The 17,783-nt window shown below is 40.0% G+C and overlaps 2 protein-coding genes across 2 annotated transcripts; both read left to right on the top strand.

The window, feature by feature from the left end:
• Window positions 1-463: 463 nt before the first annotated feature.
• MELLADRAFT_110015 (uncharacterized protein) lies at window positions 464-796 on the top strand (the record flags this gene model as incomplete). Its single annotated transcript, XM_007413996.1, has 1 exon — window positions 464-796. One exon carries the CDS (start codon window positions 464-466, stop codon window positions 794-796), a length of 333 nt encoding a protein of 110 aa, XP_007414058.1.
• Window positions 797-12,344: 11,548 nt separating this feature from the next.
• Window positions 12,345-14,555, top strand: MELLADRAFT_91247 (uncharacterized protein; the record flags this gene model as incomplete). Its single annotated transcript, XM_007413997.1, has 5 exons — window positions 12,345-12,778; window positions 12,863-12,942; window positions 13,025-13,485; window positions 13,581-13,887; window positions 13,957-14,555. 5 exons carry the CDS (start codon window positions 12,345-12,347, stop codon window positions 14,553-14,555), a joined length of 1,881 nt encoding a protein of 626 aa, XP_007414059.1.
• Between the last annotated feature and the right edge of the window lie 3,228 nt (window positions 14,556-17,783).

Raw genomic sequence — 17,783 nt, 5'->3', positions numbered from 1 at the left:
AACCCCTGATTTAGTTATGTTTAATTCTGGCTTATGGGATTTAGTTTATAGATCAGAAGCATCAGTCTATCATTCAAAACATAGTTCAACTCTATTTAAACCAACAATAGGACGAAGATTAACAAACCAAGAATCACCAGAATATGAAAAGGCTCTTGAATTTTCTTCAAGTTTCACCAACATTTTTTCCTAATCGAAAAACGAAATCGGTTCCGAGAACGATCCACTTTTCACCGATCCGATCATCAAAACATGGAAGAAGGCTGGTTGAAATTGAGATAGCCATGTGTAGATTAGTAGCAAAGAGGACTCGATGTCAAAAGCCGAGTTGGTCAACTTGGACAAGATGAACCCAATCAAATCGTCTTGGTGATCAAAGCTATTAAAACCGTGTTTGATTTATTATCCTCATCAATTTGAATCACAAGCCAAGTTAGCAGAAGGAAATTTGATCTACAATGAAATGAATTTGTTGGAATCCGGAGCCAAAGCGAAAGAACTCAAGAGAGAAAGAGAGGAATCAGATTTAGATCGAGTCAATCAAAATGGAATTCAAGTGGATGGAAATTCGAATGAAGAGATCAAAATACCAGAAGCAATCTTTAAATCGTATTGTCCATGTTTGAAATATAATGATCATGATCATTCATTTCCAATGAATCAACCCAGTCCTGAATCTGTACCTCAATCGATCCTTTTAAGATGTCAAAAGAAGGGACCAAGAGATCATTTGAACTTCTTAATTCCAAATATTCAACTTTCATCATCAATCAATCATCATCATCATCATCATTGATTAATTGCCTTAACTCTTTTTATTGATCTGATCACCACTTGGCCATCTGTGATTCGTAAAATACTTGACACTACCTTGATTCCAACTTGATTAGATTGCTTAATTCAATCGGATCTGAACTCTTCTTAATTTGAACCTCAACTTATTCAACTTATCATTAGATCAATCTTGGTCATCTTTTCTAGAAGTCCAACTTCTTTTGACTAATGTTTAATTGAATCGTTTATCAGATTTGGTGAATCAGTGATGTGACTTAGTGAATAATCGACATATTAAAGTTTAAGCTTATCAAGCTTAGATTATCTCAATTGACCCTATAGTCTCTTTCCTCTCCACTTTTTACAATTCGCACAATGTCCAACTTCATGCTTGAAACCGATTATTGAACAACTACAAGAACAACAAATCATCATTGAATTATTCAATTTGAGTATTTCATTTGAAACTTATTCATAAAGTTGTTCCGTCTCTGGTCACAAATTGGGGTTTTGAGTGGAGTTTGGTAACTGATGAACTTTTAGTTGTTTTTAAATATGGTCCATTTTAATCCTGGTAAAGCTCAGTGGCGTAAGTTCTCTTTCTTTTGAATTTTTCTGCCTGTTGAAATTGATCTTGATTTGATTTTGGGAGTTTGAGAATCAGTTTTTGCTGAGCTGTGACTTTATCAACTTGTAAGAATCATCCTAGGTGATGATCATCAAACAACATGGCAATTTTCATTTCAGCACATTGATCTCAATTGTCCAAGACCCTCCTCGCTTGCAAATTCATTTTGCCCCGGTAAGTTTTCTATCTTATATCCTTTTCACTTTTTTGATTTGTCCTTCTTTCTTGATTGTTTATGGTTTTATCAATTGTTAGTTTTATGTGTCCTTTTTTGACAAGTTGTAAGTACACTTTTCACAACTTGCCTTCTTCAACTACTTATCCACCTCCTGTCACTGGTCAATCTTTTGGCTTCTTTATATATCAATAATCAGCTGGCCTTTATTTTATGATTTTTTGATTTTGATTGATCCAACTTGTTTTCATCAGTTCATTCTCTCCATCCATGTTTGTTTGCACTGATTTTTAACTGATGTTAAATTCTTGACAATTTAGTTTAATATGATTGGTTTGTTGCAAGCTTGGAATTGTCTGCTACCTAGGTCAGTGATTTTCTCTTTGTTTTGTTTGGTTTAATTGCAGTCATATTGATCATGATTTTGAGCTTTCATTTGTATATATAGTTGTTTGCCATCTGACTACAAACTGGTATGATCAGTGAGATGAAGCCCTTGTGCAAGCAAAGTGGCACAGGTTATTTATCTCAGATCAATTGTAGTACTTTATTTACAAAACAGTGATGCAGTCAGTATCCAAGAGTACTCTTACTTTTTAAATGAGACAAAATATATATTCAAATGTGTTAGCTTCATTGAGTGAGCTATTGATAAAGAATGACTCTGAGTATGATCAGTGCTGACTCAAATTTATCTCATATAATATCCATTTGAGTTCTTGCTCAGTGAGGGCTATCTCTTACTAAAGCACTCAGTTTGTCTTCCATCAAACATTGTAATAAGAGTTGTGAAGCTAAAAATCGAAGAAACTTTCCATATTAATGGTGAGAAGAGTGGATTAAGAAAAAGAACAAGAATGAGGAAACCCAACATCAATTGTTCTAATCGCAGATTCAGATCAGTTCAGCTCCTGCACAACTTGAAGATTTTTGATCATCTTGTAGATAAATGTGCACTCAATGAACACAGATAAAGGAAAACTCAATACACTGAGAATGGAAAATACAGAACATCCCACCAAACATCCAGAAGATTTAATATAAGACCAAAGTTTGACTTACTACCTTGCATCAAATTGATGCTTTTCAATTATTGTAAAGGTTGTGATGATGGCACAAGAAATAACCTCAGTCCATTTTGTGAGAAAATGAGGGATGACTGCTAAGATCTAACCCCCAAGGGTTTGAGATTATTACACAATCATCAGTTGTGAGATCAGCCAGACTTTCTGTGTTGCTACTGGTCCTGTTGTGGTGGTTTCCCACTCAACTTGTTCCTCTCTTCCCAGTCTCAACTGTTGATCTTCCAATCTCATCCTTGCAATCTTAGTTTTCCATCTCTGTTTTCTTTCTTGGTTCCTTGTACCCTTACAAGTCCTTTTCAAACCCTTTTTTTTGGAAGAGAAAACAATCCCTTCACCCATAGCTCAAAGGGTCTCCTACCCCTTTTGTCTTGCTGGCACAGGAAAGTGTGGACTTGGAAGTCGGCACTGTTATGACCCAGTGATGATCAGTCTCACTTTTTGCTAGGTGTTAGCATACCTGTAGCTGCACAGACCTCTGAAGATAAGTGCCACACTCCAGCATCAAACAATACTTTGTGTAATCATAAGTATTGGGAGATAAAAGCACTTTTAGCTCTTCTCTCCTAAACTTTCCATTGCCCAAGGTTTTTGATGAAGAAATGGACTGGCTACCATTGGGTGTGAATTTGTACCTCAGCTGTGATGAGATCAATGTCTTTGAATATCACCTCCTCATTGTTTTTCCTGGCACTCCTCTTTGTATCTTCACTCCTTAGATGGATTAATTTTGATTTTATACAGAGCCTAAATCAGAAGACACCATAAATATGATACACAGACACAAAATATATGCACAAGGTTCAAAAGGGTATCACCAGATAATTGTATTGCATCATTGTACTTCATGTGTGTAGATCCTAATACATGAGACCAATCAAAGGTTATTGCTTACAGTGGAATAATGATCTTTTCTAAGTTTGACATTTGATTGTTTTGAAATTCATGAGAACACAACTAAAATTGATCAATTGAAAGCATCACAGCTGCAAGGGATTTGGTGTTTATGACTTCTGAGTTGTACCTCTAATATGTTTCATTCTTTGTGGTGTTTTTGATTCCACATATAACAGTCAGTGTATATGTATCAAGTTTATTGTTGAGCACAACAATAGGGGGTTTTAAGTTTGTTTGTTTTTTTGCGCAAAATATGTAAATCCGGACAAGTTGTCCATAAAAAATTCTCCATAAAACCAACATATTTTTATTTTGGGACACCTAAACAGGTGTCCTGCTTCTAAGATCTTATGCATATTTTACAACAACAGGCAAGTTGTTGTAGCATAAAAATACATAAGAAAAACTGCAACTTGAAACCCCCTAATGTATAGAACAGTTGTTTTTTGTCACACAACCAACTCAGTTAAGCTTGCCCAGTGGAAAGTAATGTAGGCCCAGTCCCACAACCCATGTATTGGGTACGGCAATGTGCTATGGGTGGGGCTGCTGTGATTCAAGTCCAGTATTTCAGGTGCTTTTCCCAAAGAAAGTTTCCCAGTAAATGGCTCCCAACTGCACTATCTTGGACCCTACCTCCAATATATGATAAATGCCTGTGGGCACCATGTCTGTGTTTCTCCTTATATATTTTTTTCTATGTATTTGCACATAGGCAATTCAATCTGCTGTGGATAAGTGATCAGCCTTGAATATTACCTTGAATCCAAAGATAAAAAGAGAAGAAACTGTAGAGGGAATTACAATGATTGACAAGCAGAATCTTCAGAAGGATAAGGACCAATGGAGGAACAGGGGGGTTTTTCCATTCCAAAATTACATCTATCTCTAAGTGCCAGGTGTGTCACTTTCTACCACTGGCCCTTTCATGTTCTCTGTATTCCACTTCCTTTTGCTGCCCCTAGCATCTCCCTGACAGACGCAATGGACTATGTTACACCCGGCACAAGCTCCAAGAACACTAACAATGTCATCATTTTGTAACTCTTCCTTAGTGACCATTAATTGAATCCCAGCCTAATTGATTTGAAAAACTTTACATCACCTGAGAAGTACAGATGCTTCGGTATGTAGCCGACCCTAACCGTATACTGTACGGTCGGCTAGTTGCCGATGAAACCTGCCAGATGCTTGCAGGCGAGTCAGACGATCACCTTAAAGGCACAACATCAAGTTGTACTTTTAGATTTTTGTTTCTCACTCTCAAATTCGTCTATTTTCTGATTTTGAACCACTCAAGTATGCGGGAAACATGTTTTACGTTCAGTTGAAAGATTTCAGGATCCAAGCGCCAAAATTCAGATGCAGAGGCAGATGCATCTGACTTTACACGCCATATACACATCTTCACAACCAGATTCATCTGTATGGTAACTCTGCACAGCAAGTACAATACCAGATGAATCTGGATATGTACCAGTAAACCAGACCCGTCTGCCTACATCCGCAACACATCAAAGGTGAAAGTAACCAGACACATCTGGATACCCACACCCATATCCAGATGCATCTGGCTACAAATACACTACGTGTTATTTTCACAAGCAGATGGATCTGCTTGTGTACACTACATCCAGTATGATCCATCTGACTCATGACTCGAGACAACAAACCAGATGAATCTGGATATGGACTGACACATCTGGTCACTTCCACTTTCTGAATCAACCAGATGCATCTGGTGACTTACACACCGAGATATGAAGTCAATTCTACATATACAAAATAAATACCAGATGTGTCTGGCTATATCAGCCTCATCGCAAGTTAAAACAAGCAGATGTGTCTGGGTATTAGCAAACGGTCTCACTTGGCAATCTCAACACAAGACATTAATTTCAGCTCAGCATGTAAGACTCATTCAACACAAGGACAGTAGACTAGAATACAAGTATATCCGGTGGCATAAATGCCAAGTCCATTGCGTTCTGATACGGTTCACCTAAATCGTCCCTATTCAGCCGGTGCTCTTCAAAGTCCTCCTCATCAAGGCCTTCGGCAAACACAGGATCGCCGTTGATCATACATACCCATTGCTGACGGTTCCGATCCATCAAACCTTTCCAGCGTTGTGCAAGAGACACATTCGCTTCTGCTGGATTATCACAATAAATATTTGTCTTATCAAGTAATAAAGGGATCTCGTCATCCCAAACCATCCACCTGCGGCAGTATGTACGAGATAGTGAGTTGTGCACGGCCTTAAGGACCTCTTGACTTTCAAGCCACGCTTCTTTTGAAAGAATACCACCGGCTTGAACTAGCTCAATTGGCCGAGTGCCATTTGGAAAACCAGCTTCATAAGCTGCTTTGCAATGCCACAAAGAACAACACACGTAGGACACATTAGATAGCTACACTGAGGCAAATGAAGTTGAATATACATACGTATCATACTCAAAGCCGCCAGGTTATTCAACTTGGCCTCCATTTCAAGAGAGTGGAGTACCACGTTTCGCACCTCTCGTGCGACCCTTCTTAACTCTTCTTCACAGCTACGCACAGTGCGGTAAGCTTCTATTCCCCTTTGAGTTGCATGGTCTACTGCCCACGCCTCTTCAGGGTGAGTCAAATTGCCGATATTCCAGAAAGGGTCAGTGATGGGCATCTGGTGTACCTCATCTAAAGTGGGTATATGCGGAGGAGGATGATCTGGAAACTTCTCTTGAAGTTTCTCAATTTGTGTTATATAGGCTGACCATTTACTCTTGACAGCGGCAACTCTTGTGTTCATGGTAGTTTTGAATTGCTGTTGAGCAGAAGCACCTGTGTATTACCAACATTAGACAAAATGGTTCAGTTTAATGATACAGTAAGAAAGTCTTACCCTGATCCGCTTTACTCCATCGCTTCTGATGTTTGATTACGCCGACCTTCACTTCGTAAAGGTTTTCTTTTGCCAAGCGAACTTGGAAGCAAGCGCGAGCCAGAGGATCTATGGGATGATGATATGTCAGCTACTCACGAGTCTCGAAACAATGAGAACAACACTAACCAGTTGCTGCTGCCATGTCTTGAAACTCGGGACCTCCCAACTCCGTTGTGATATCTTGGATAGCTTCAGCCAGATCAGCCAGTATGCCGGGTAATGATCGCAGCTCAGCAAAATCGGCATCTGACATATCTCTTTGTCGCTGACGTCAAAGTTGATCCACCCGCTCGCTTTGAAAATTTTAGAAGTTGTATAGTAAGCTAAGAGAATGATAGATGGATCCAAGCTCGATAGAAAGTTACTTACTGACATTCTTTAAAGCTCTGCTCGAGGTCAATCAGGCGACATAAACGTAACTCAAGGTGTTGGATATTTGTATTGCCCATATTTTCTCTTTGGCAAGTCTTCTGACGTTCCCACTGCTGCGAGAAATATTCAGTACGATAGCCAGTGGCCCTCTTGAGCTCTTCAAGAAGTGCCAGTGCTTCTTGCATGGTCGAAACACCTTTTTTGACACAATCTTTCATCGATCGGCCTAGCCCAATGACAAACCGTCAATAGTGCACAAAAATGAGAAAATTCTTGAGATAGACTAGCAAGGCTTACCTATGTTTGCTTGACCCAAATATATTCTATGAAGTGCTTGAAAATGTAAAGCGTCAAGCCGATGCTGCTTGGTAACATAACGTAGAAGGGCAACGAGGGCATCTAAGAAAGACCAATCTCGCTCCAAACCCTCGCCATCCAATAGCCCCCAGCCTTCATTTAGACGGGGATTATAGTCTAATTGACAACTCCAGCGATGTACATATGCGTGGAAGACGCTTGTACCAAACTTGAGCTGACTTCTTTCACGCTCTTGGACAAACAAATCATTCTGTAGGTTGATACAAGTTATATACATTGTATCCTCAATTCTTAGATCAACAGAAAAGACTTACATTTTGTAATCCTTTCTCGAGTGTACAACCAATATCATACAGAACTCCTACAGTTTTAGGAGGTTTGTTGGGCTCTGCAATTCGTTTGAGTAAGGTTGCAATCATCAAATGAGCTTCAACAATATTGCCTGAGCAGCTACAGAATTATATGTAGTGAATTTTTGGGAAAAAAAATTCAAAGTCGAAAAAGTTACATGTGGTATAACATGTGATTTATTTATTCTGATGGGCAAAAAACTGAGCAGACCTGTATGTACATGATAGACAACTATTGACTTAGCTTGCTGCACATATGTAGTGTGGGTGAAATGGCCCAGGTGTGCAGTATTAGATTCTTTTATGAAAAACTGTACTATTAATCATTTTCCTCTGCCAAATTGGGGAAGTTGAATGATGTTTACAGTGCTAGCTCCAGGCCTGGCTCCAGGCTCCCATGCTTTAACTTGTTCTTCGGTAAGAAAAAGGGATGGGTACTGAAGTCGAATCTCTTCATATTTGCAACTAGCCGCGGCGTGTCGTTTATGTTGAAAATTGCCGTCTAGACAAACAATATAGTCGGGCTCATTGGGCCGCTTGGAAGTCTCGCCTGGCCCAAAACATCGTGGGCATATAGTTGCCATCTTTTGTAGTTTGCTTAGCTCTAGTGATAGATCCTGCATTTCGTCGCGCGCCTTCAGAATTTGACGATATGCGTGAACGGCACATGCCATTGGTCGTCTCCAACTTCGAGGCTACATTGTTGAATCCAACATGATGTTGATATACTATTTGTCAAAAGGGATTCTAACAGCAGCGCTTACCTGATTGGTTCCATTGATCAATATCAAACCACAGAAAGCATCGAGGTATTCATCATGCGCCAGTGCAAAAGGTTGTACACCAATGGGCCGGTGTTTCCATGTCAATTGATACGATCGTATCAGCCGTAATGAAAAAGCCGTCTCAGGACGGGTTGGAGAACCTCCTAAGTAGCCTTGTGAGATCAGACGGACTTGATCTGGTGTACATTTACAGAATAAAAACTCTTTCTTTTGTCGTGCTATTGACAAAAATCCTCAGACAACAGAAAACAGATACCAAGTGAATCGAACGGACTATGACTCACACTCTCTATCAACAATATCTACAAATCGAGTCTTCTTGTCGCTTGCCAAACAGTAACACTTATCTTCTCTAAAGTGATTGTGTTCCCAGGTTGTGGGATTTCCCCATTCGGACGTGATGTATGAACATCGCAAGTAGGCAACTAACATAGGTCGTAAGAATTTTGCCCATGCACGTTCTTCACGCATCCTTCTGGTCTTGTAGGTATTGTGTCTCAAAAATTCGACTATGGTTTGTGGAGGACAAGGTTCTGGTCCTTCATTGTGAGGTTGTTCAATTTGATTCATATCAAGTCGATCAAGATTCTCAATAGGCGGCCCATCATCGTCATCATCTTCATCCGGGTCAGGTGGGTTTTCCTCATCCGGGTCAGGATGGTTTTCCTCATTGGTTGGTTGTAGTTGCTGCTGTGTGATAGCTTTAAGAATACTGTCACACTTCTTCTTACACCAGGCTTGAGCGGCTTTATCGTTCTCGAGTTTTTGTTGTGTTGCTGGAGTTTGAGGTTGCGGACCTTTTCTTTTGGAGGACCCAGTGCGAGACCAAGATTTTGGGTTAGCACTGCTCATATTTCAGATAGAGACTTCTGTTGCAATATATGATAATTAGAATCTCGGAAAACTTGATCTTGATATTTACAAAATAATATGAAGTGACATTGATTCTCTTAGAGGTTTGGCGGACACGTTCCTCTTAGAGGTTTGGCGGACAATGTTGGTGGTTCAATAGGGAGAGAGACCTATTCATGCCCAAAGCTTCATTATAACTTATAAGTACCTCTTCCGGTTAGCTTATGCCCGATTCACTCAAGCCCAGTTTCTATAACTGACGGATTGAGTGTTGAGACAGTCCCTATTGCACCTAGAAAGTGACATGTCAAAGCCAATTGACGTCTCAGTGGTGGCTTTGACACCCTTTGACATGTCTTGCGTGATTCATTTTAGTCCTTGTTGATACATATGTATGTGAGAAAGTGAATGTCAAAAATTAGACCAATCCAAAAAGGCCTTGTCAGGCATTACAACCGGGCATGTTGTCATGCGCCCCCTACCTGAGGATTTCACCACAGTTCACAGAGTTTGTGGTAAGCCCTTGGAAAGAAACATGTAATGTGATGCGTATATAGAGCTTATCAAACACCAACAATCAACCTCAACACATCTTATGGGTCTTTGAGTTAAGGAGTAAATTGAATGGGGCCCAATTAAAGCCATCTTACAAGCCATGTAGTAGGTATTGTAGCATACAATACCTACTTTTTGTCTTTTGGAGCAATTGGACAAGATGAAATTGGGTCATCTCTGTGAATTATTGGACTATGAAATTCATGCCACAGAGCACTCAAAAATAAAATCATATAGACAACTTATGGCCTGATGAGTGGGCACATATTACTATTTGATACATTTGCGCAAACACATGCCACCACTAAAACTTTTTCAGTTTTGAAGAAGACCCAAAGGTTGAACTGGAGTTATATTCTTACAGCTGTGATATATGTTAAAAATCAGACTGGTTTGTCATCTCAAGGTATTGCGGACCACTAATGGTGTTACAAGTGGTCATGTTGTCTTATTTGGTAATTTTTCGGCAACACATGCCACAATTAAAACTTTTTCAGTTTTGAAGTTAATCCAAAGGTTGAACTTGGAAAATAATTTTGGAGTGTGTGGGTTTTATATTTATAACAGTTTTTGGTAAAATCAAGGGTGTATAGACCACTTATGGCCCGTTCAGTTGGCCTGCGGAACCCAAATTGACATGTTTGTGGAAACACATACTACAAATAAAACTTTTTTGGTTGTGCTTCAAACCCAAAAGTTGAACTTGCAAAAAATAATTGGTTATTTTGGAATTTATATTTCACCCACTAGGTAGCCGACACACCCGCACATGGACTAGTTATGCGCTTATTAGTGAAATTTTGGGGGGTTTTGGGGAATACGGTCTATAAGGAAAACTTTTTTGTTTTTCGAGATAAACCAAAAAAAAAAGTACCTTTTTTCTTTCACTAAAAGGTATCAAAAAAACCAAAAAAAAGTTTTTTTTTTTTTTGGTCACTTCACCCAAAATCTTGCCCATTCTCCCCATTAGCTTACATGTTTGCAATTATATCACATAGCAGAATAACCCAAGTATTCAATTACTATTCTATTATGACTGATTAAATTTCAGTCAACCACCTCATTGTTTTGCAAACACATAATCCAACAGGTAATGCTGGTCAAAAACAGAGTATAGATATGAGATATGATATACCATAGGTGCAGATATCACCAAAGATGTTGCAAATAAAGATTCACGCATAGGTTTCAGTTCACATAAAGACAAAACATTGAATAACTAACACTGTGAAACACTTATATTTGACACTTTCAACTAGACTCTCAATAGCAGCACTACTTTATTCTACTTTGTTTCAAACTGAGACCAACACACAAGGTATTCCTTTGCATATCTTTAACTGTTAAATAAATCTCTTCAGGTATGAGTTATACATCTTTTGGAAATAGAACCACGGAAAGCCTGGTTTTTAAACTATTTACACTTACACCCAAGACCAACCTAATTGATGTTGAGTTGAGAAATAATAGCTTTTTGAAGCTACCTGAAGTCCATCAACAGGGAAGACTCAGTGTGAGACCACCACTGGTAGTGTACCACCAACTGTGTAAGTTCAGCAATCTTTACCTGTCAACAAAATCTTAAGCTAATCTAACAATGAGTTGATATACAAAAGCTTTGTAGAAAGCTCACAACAAACAACTCACCTGAGAAGCATATGAAAATGATCTCAACGTAAATCAATTGGAAGAAACCATCCCTATAGTATTGATATATATTCAGAGTCATTTACATTTGATCAGAAGGTTTCAATACTCTTTGATCATCAAAAGAGATAATGTAAAAGAAAGTTGTTTGGTAAGCAAGAAATCAGTATCTGTAGCAAATCACCCATAACAAGATACCCACACTATTGTTATATATACAGTGATTTCTTTACATAACATGAATCTCTCGTAATCATCTCATGATTTCTTGTCTTGATATTGACATTCACAATACATCCTATAAATGTGAAACTTTTTGTCACCATCCTTAGGGGTAATGTAGTTCTCAAATCTTACAAATGTATATGAATCCAATCCAAACCATTTGGTACATCAATTATATTGTTATGATATCTCAATCTGTTTACTCATTGACCCTAACTGGATATACCGTGCAAAATTTGGGACTTAGGTTAAGGATGAGTGGTAAAGCCCCCTGTATGTAGGTTAAGTTGTACACGTCACCCGTTATCGAAGATGTATCTGCCAGATCTGTGACCAATCTTCCTTCCACATACCAGATTCATCTGCGCAGAGGCTTACACTTTCCAGTTCTCAAATCCGCCTTTCCGGTTGGTCACTTTCTGCTTGCATTGTCATTTTTCTACACGTTAGTCAGTTCAAGTTCGTACGTAGATTGCGGGTTCCAGTTTTCATCCACCTTTCTGGTTATTCTCATTCTTCTTCATTTTTACTCGTTAGTTAGTTCAAGCTCGTTGATACATCACGGTTTCCAGTATTCCATTCCACCTTTCTGGTTATTCTTGTTGTTCTTCTTTTTTACTCGTTAGTGAGTTCAAGATCATACGTACATAGTGGTTTCCAGTTTTCCAATCCACCTTTGCGGTTATTTCAAGTTCTCATCGTCATTTATTTTTCCTTGTTAGTTCAAGTCCTTACGCACATCGCTAGCGCCCTCCATGCCCGTCAATACTCGAAGCCGCAAAAAGACCCCACCTGGAGTAATCAACCTCCGCGGACTCAAACGGCGTCAGCAGCTGGAAGCTGAACGAGATCAAGCTGACACTCGCCGCCGTAGGCTAGAGACTCAAACTTCAAATCAAACTCAACCGAACAACCAATCATCCAATCAGCCCCAAAATCGGTCCCAACAATCACCTTCAGAAGCGCTTGAATTGGAAGAAATTACTGTCCATAACTATGGAGATCAGAAGAAATTCTGGATGTTGCAACAAATTGAGGAGCAATTGAAGTCACAGACCGCTGATAATAACTCTCGTCCTAATCCCCTCATCCTGGCCGAAGCAAAAGCGCTTCACGATGCTTTTCAACACTTGCTTCACATGCTTGCAATGATTGGACAAATTCACCTCAACACACTGAAATCACATCTGTAAGTACATCATTTGCAACATCTTCATTCATCACTTTTTCATCATTTAAACTTTTGTATCTGTTGTATCATCTATCTTGATAGCGGTATCGCAGGCGGAACTCGGGCTACGCATCCATGGAATCGATTCCTAGCCTTTGCAAAGTTGGCTTACAAAAACCCTAGTAAGTCCGAGCTCAATTTAGCACTGAATGTACATATGATTGTTTAAAAGTAACTAATTACTGGATAATTCTTTCTTTCCAGTGCCCCTGCGGGGCGCTCCTGACGCAGGTCCGGTTCTAGCCATGCGAAACCAAGCCAACCGTAAAGCATACGACAAGTTGAACGATGACGAATACGCCATATTCACTTCGCGCATCTTCCACGCCTTGGGAGGCTATCCCGACTATTCAGCAATCAATGTAGAAGATCATGAGACTGCCGGGGACTGCGAAGTCCTGATCCCCGAGGTGCCCGCGCTTTCACCGGAAGAGGAAGCGCTGTATCGTCCTATATACGACAAGCTAGTCGATTCGGCAAAAGTTGCAAAAGATCGGGAAAGATTCAAGGCTGATTCACCCAAAAAAAAAAGAAAGGCTCTCCCTCTGAGCGTTCAAGAAGAGGGTTCAACAGGTATGTCTCATTTGAAACTCTTTGACCTAGACCATTTATTCTCTTTATCTTCAATCTCTCTCCTCTTTCTGATTCATCTCATGTTACTTGTCGTCCGGATTATCTTCTATTTATCTGATTTATAATATCAAACAACAAATCTGACACGTCTTTGACTGACTATGTCTTCATTTACCATTTCACAAAGCTTCACCATGATGCCGCTCTCGCCGACTTCGACTACTACACAATTGGGTGTAGCAAGACCTTGGGAACCGGTTGGTGTGAAGAATTCACCTCTTTACCTGAGATCAGCACCTGGATGGACGAGCGAATCAAATTTCAGACAATCTTTCCAATCTACTCCCAAGCCAGACCCGAAATCAAGGAAATTGAAGCGGCTGGCGCAGCTGCCGCGGCAGGCAACAACACCAATACCAACAAATTCACTTGTCCTCCAAATAAGTCAGACCGCGAAAGTACTGAGCTCACAAGTTTGTTGCTAGCACAGACCAGTCAGTTGAACGATATCAGATGATACTACTTTTTAATTTTGACTGACACAACCTTTTTTAACTTTTTAGAGGCACTTGACATTACTCTCCCTACTAGAGGTTTTCCACGAGGTCCAGATCTACCGGCTGTGTTTGATAAACATAAAATTAATCTCAAATTTCTCCGCCATACACAATCAGCGATGTCTATCAGCGAGTTCATGCTAGGATTTGATGGCATGAAAACTCTTGGTCGGCGACATTGGCTTCAGGACATCAAGGATCAGAAATTTATGATGGTCACAAAGGACTCTCCTGTGAATGAGCCTTGGTCGGTCCTGGGAGGCGAAATTCAAGAGGGTGATGATGGTAATGGAGGTAATGGAGCTGCACCTAGTGGCGATGGTGGCGATGTTGGAACTGGTGGAGGATTTGGCTCCGGTGGTGATAGCAATGGAGTTGGAGCTGGTGGAGGAGTCGGACCCGGCGATGGTGGCGATGTTGGAACTGGTGGTGGAGTTGGATCCGGTGGTGATAGCAATGGAGTGGGAACTGGTGGTGGAGTCGGACCCGGTGGTGATAGTGATGGAGTTGGAACTGGTGGTGGAGTCGGACCCGGTGGTGATAGTGATGGAGTTGGAACTGGTGGTGGTGATGGTGAAATAGGTGATCAATGCGTTCACTTATAACTTCCTCTTATGTTGTTTCTTCTTTCTCTTGAATTGCAACACAATATACACAGTATATTACAAAGTAAACTGATGTCATAAAAAGAGCTCAAGTGAGTAGTGTATTCTGGAGCGTAGCATATCGGATTGATCTGACAACCTATCCAGATACATCTGGGTAAATTAACTACATATACCAGATGGATCTGGATAGATGGCTCAAAAGGGCCATTCAACCTGAGTAGTGTATTCTGGAACGTACCATATCAGATGAATCTGAGTAGAGGCATCACATATAGATATGATTAGTTGAATTACATGCATCTGATAGTCTGATACCTCCTTCATAAGACCAAAATCAATCGTTTTTTTATTTTCACTTTTTTTCACAAAGATACGATACATAGAGATATATGCTAAGAATTGTATCAATTATAAAAAGTTAATCAATTACAACGTAATATATGGACAAAGTACTCAATTGACAAGGATGACCACCACCTCGAAATAAACAGATCGTATGTCAAACTTAACAAGCTTGTCAGATCTTTCTTTGATTGATCGCTCAATTTAAATTGAAATATTTTCCTTTCTTTTCTTTTTAACGACTTGTTCTTCTTCCGTTGAATCTTGAAGTGGAACGGGGTATACAAATTGAAGAGATTTCTGGCAGTTGTGTATCTCATCTCACGTACTCATCTATCAAGTTGTATTACAGAATGTGAGTTCTTTGTTTTTGTTGAATCTTGAAGTGAAGGTGTTATATACAAATTGAACATGTGTAAACTTTGGGCAGTGATCTCATCTCAGTTATCTCATCTAAGCCATTTAGTTCGCATTTAGTTCGAAGGTCTTCGATTTAGTTTTTGTGAATTATATACTGATCTCTATTCAGCTCTTTGTTTTTTTAATTCATTTAAATTTCTTATTAACATCGATTCACACCTATTCTTATCCAAGTTTCAAGGAAAATCTTATTTTTTGATAACATCAACATAGCAAGAGGCAGGCAAAATGGTTCATAGAAAACCTGTCTTTGCCAAATGTATCAATTTAACAAACAGTTTGTCCGAGACGTCCGAGAGGTGCTTTGTCAAGTCAGCAAAACATATTGAATTCAAGCAAAGAGCATCAAAGGTATTTGATGAGAAGCCAGATGAATGTTGAGATTGGAGGGAAGGATGAGCAGATGTGTATCTGATGTTGAGGAGCGTTGGTTTGCATATGCATCTGTCTCACACGGATGCCGTGGAGGACACGAAAATTCTGTGGAGATGAGTCAGATACATCTGTGGTTCATTGCTTCGAAGTTGATAGTGTGTAGAGAACGTTGCCAGATGCATCCAGTTTTGCCAGACGCATCTGGATAACTTTAGATCAGGTGAAGCAGATCAATCCAGATGCATCTGGTGTTGTAGTGTGCAGTGTGTGTAGAGAATCAGGTGCATCTGGTTGAATTCAGATGAGGCGTGCCGATGTAACCAGATGTGTCTGGTTAGTTTGACCTCGAATGTGTTGTTGTGTAGGCCGACGTGTCTGGTGTAGTGCGTACATACCCAGATCCATCGGGCATTGCACTTGTCATGTACATAGTGTGAAAACACAGATGAATCTGCTGGTGGAGATTCATCTGTGTTTGGGATCAGATGAGTCCGATTGTGAAGATGTGCATAAGTACATATCCAGATTCATCTGGTATTGTACTTGCTGTGCAGTGTACACATACAGATGAATCTGGTTGTGAAGATGTGTATATGGCGTGTAAAGTCAGATGCATCTGCCTCTGCATCTGAATTTTGGCGCTTGGATCCTGAAATCTTTCAACTGAACGTAAAACATGTTTCCCGCATACTTGAGTGGTTCAAAATCAGAAAATAGACGAATTTGAGAGTGAGAAACAAAAATCTAAAAGTACAACTTGATGTTGTGCCTTTAAGGTGATCGTCTGACTCGCCTGCAAGCATCTGGCAGGTTTCATCGGCAACTAGCCAACCGTACAGTATACGGTTAGGGTCGGCTACATACCGAAGCATCTGTACTTCTCAGGTGGATACTTTGAAGAAAATTATTGGAGAAAATATTATGTTAAAAGGATTAGAATATGGTGAAGAGGCAGGCAAGATAATATTAGCGGTGGACTCAAGTCAAATTGCAGCTGGAGGCGTATTAATGCAGGAGGATATTGTGGGAAGGCAAGACCGGTATTCTATGAATCATTAGTCTTCTCACCAGTAGAGGCAAGATATTCCCAGCCAAAGCTGGAGTTATGCGGGGTTGCTAGAATTCTGAAGAAATTTCAAAGCAAGTTGTGGGGACAACATTTCAAACTACAAGTGGATGCCAAGTCTTTGATAGAAATGATCAACAGACCAACTCTGCCAAATGCACCTATGACAAGATGGGTGGCATTCATTCAACTATTTTCCTATGATATTGTTCATAAGTCAGGGAAAAGCTTTGGGATGCCTGATTGACTTTCAAGAAGGCCGGTGGGAGAAGACTCAACATCAGAAGGGGAGGACTTTGATGAAGAAAAGAAAGACATAGCTCCACACAAAGGATATCCAGTTACAAATCTTGAAGAAGACGTAGGGGAATTATTACCATGGACACAAGAAGGGATGTGGTTACAGTTAGAAAAATTTCTGAAGGCATTCAAGAGACCTCCAGAGTGTTCTGATAAGGAGTTTCAATGGATCCAAAATAAAGCCAAGACCTTCTTTGTGGAACGGGGAAGATTGAAGAAGAGAGGGGTACCTTGTGGGAGGTTGGTAGTGTCAAGAAAGGATGGACAAGAGATTGTACTACAGAATTTACATGAGGAAATGGGACATAGAGGGATAGAAGAAACTTATAGAAGATGCTTAATAAGATTTTGGTGGCCAGATATGAAGGAAGATGTAAGAAAATGGGTGGCGTCTTGTGAAGCTTGTCAGAGAAGAAGTTCAAGGACCCAGAAAGAGAAAGGACATGCAACCAGAGAATCAACAGTGTTTGGGAGAGTTAGCTTGGATGCAGTGCACATCAAGGCTGGTAGATATAAGTACTTAATTGTAGCAAGAGATGATCTGTCGGGATGGGTGGAAGCTAAGGCATTACAAAATTTGACGGCGAAAGCAGTGGCAGACTTCATTTTAAAGGAGTGGATATGGAGATATGGGGCGGTGAAATGTTTTACTGTAGATGGTGGACCGGAATTCAAGGCGGAATTGAGAGAAGCAGTACGGATGTCAGGATCAAAGTGGGGGA

The sequence above is a fragment of the Melampsora larici-populina genome (genome assembly GCF_000204055.1).
Source record: "Melampsora larici-populina 98AG31 unplaced genomic scaffold MELLAscaffold_40, whole genome shotgun sequence".
NCBI lineage: Eukaryota > Fungi > Basidiomycota > Pucciniomycetes > Pucciniales > Melampsoraceae > Melampsora > Melampsora laricis-populina.
The sequence above is the reverse complement of the archived record's forward strand: the minus strand, read 5'-3'. Positions and strand labels throughout refer to the sequence as shown.